This window comes from Hippocampus comes, unplaced genomic scaffold (genome assembly GCF_001891065.2).
Source record: "Hippocampus comes isolate QL1 unplaced genomic scaffold, H_comes_QL1_v1.1 scaffold110, whole genome shotgun sequence".
In the NCBI taxonomy this organism is placed as follows: domain Eukaryota; kingdom Metazoa; phylum Chordata; class Actinopteri; order Syngnathiformes; family Syngnathidae; genus Hippocampus; species Hippocampus comes.
Genome location: NW_017805498.1, coordinates 1,829,736 through 1,830,592, shown reverse-complemented (window position 1 = coordinate 1,830,592; position 857 = coordinate 1,829,736). Strand labels below are relative to the sequence as shown.

General features: G+C 37.3%; 1 protein-coding gene across 2 annotated transcripts in view; it reads right to left on the bottom strand.

Moving 5' to 3' along the window:
• Positions 1 to 390: 390 nt before the first annotated feature.
• LOC109520010 (myosin heavy chain, fast skeletal muscle-like) overlaps positions 391 to 857 on the bottom strand; it is a 14,099-nt gene continuing 13,632 nt past the window's right edge. For both annotated transcript variants that reach the window (XM_019876936.1, XM_019876937.1), the window contains 2 exons: positions 601 to 732; positions 391 to 489 (listed from right to left, as the gene is read on the bottom strand). In XM_019876936.1, coding sequence (XP_019732495.1) covers positions 469 to 489; positions 601 to 732 — 153 coding nt within the window. In that variant the 3' untranslated portion in view covers positions 391 to 468. The remainder of the gene's footprint in view (positions 490 to 600; positions 733 to 857) is intronic.

Sequence of the window (857 nt, the reverse complement as noted above, 5' to 3'; positions counted from 1 at the left end):
GACTCCTCGCTGCCCATCTTCAAAACCCGCCTCAAAACTCACTTGTATTCTTTGGCATTAGCTCAGCATGACTTAGATTTGTTCTTGGTTTTGCTGTTCGGTGCTTTCTACCGTCTTTATAACCGATTTATTTTACTGTTTGTTGTATATGTTAAATTGCTCCATGTACAGCACTTTGTATGCAGCGATGGCTGTTTGAAAGTGCTCTATAAATACAGTTGAGTTGAGTTGAGTTGAGAAAAGATAATTGTGTGGTTTTACTGTTCCTAGAAAAGTTGTATATCTCCAGTTTCTCCAAGTGAAATTAAATTGACTATCTTGAGATTATAAGATCAGGTTGTTAAAAAATATACTGTCAGACACAAAAAAAACATTGATATTTGTTTTGGATTTTTTTCAAAAGAGTTTTATTGTGGTATATTTCACATCATATTATATGAGTTGAAACAACCCACTGAAGAATCAACTTCATTCAGCTGTATCCTTGCTCTGAAAGAAAATATAATTCTTAGAGTCAAAACTTAATTTCACATTGCATAAGAGGCCCATACAGTACTTGTCTATTGTGGACATTAGTCATCTACATTTTTCAGTATTTACCTTGCCAGAGTCACGGCTTTTGGCTCTGAGTTTGTTGACTTGAGACTCTGCAATGTCAGCACGCTCCTCAGCCTCTTCCAGCTCATGTTGGACTTTCCTGCACTTGGACAGGTGAACATTGGCCTGCTCCTCCTGAAAAGTCAGGCAGAAGATTTAAGTCAGAAATACATTAAACTTTACAGTACAAAATTATATACCGGTGTACTGTGTGTGTGTGTGTGTGTGTGTGTGTGTGTGTGTGTGTGTGTGTGTGTGTG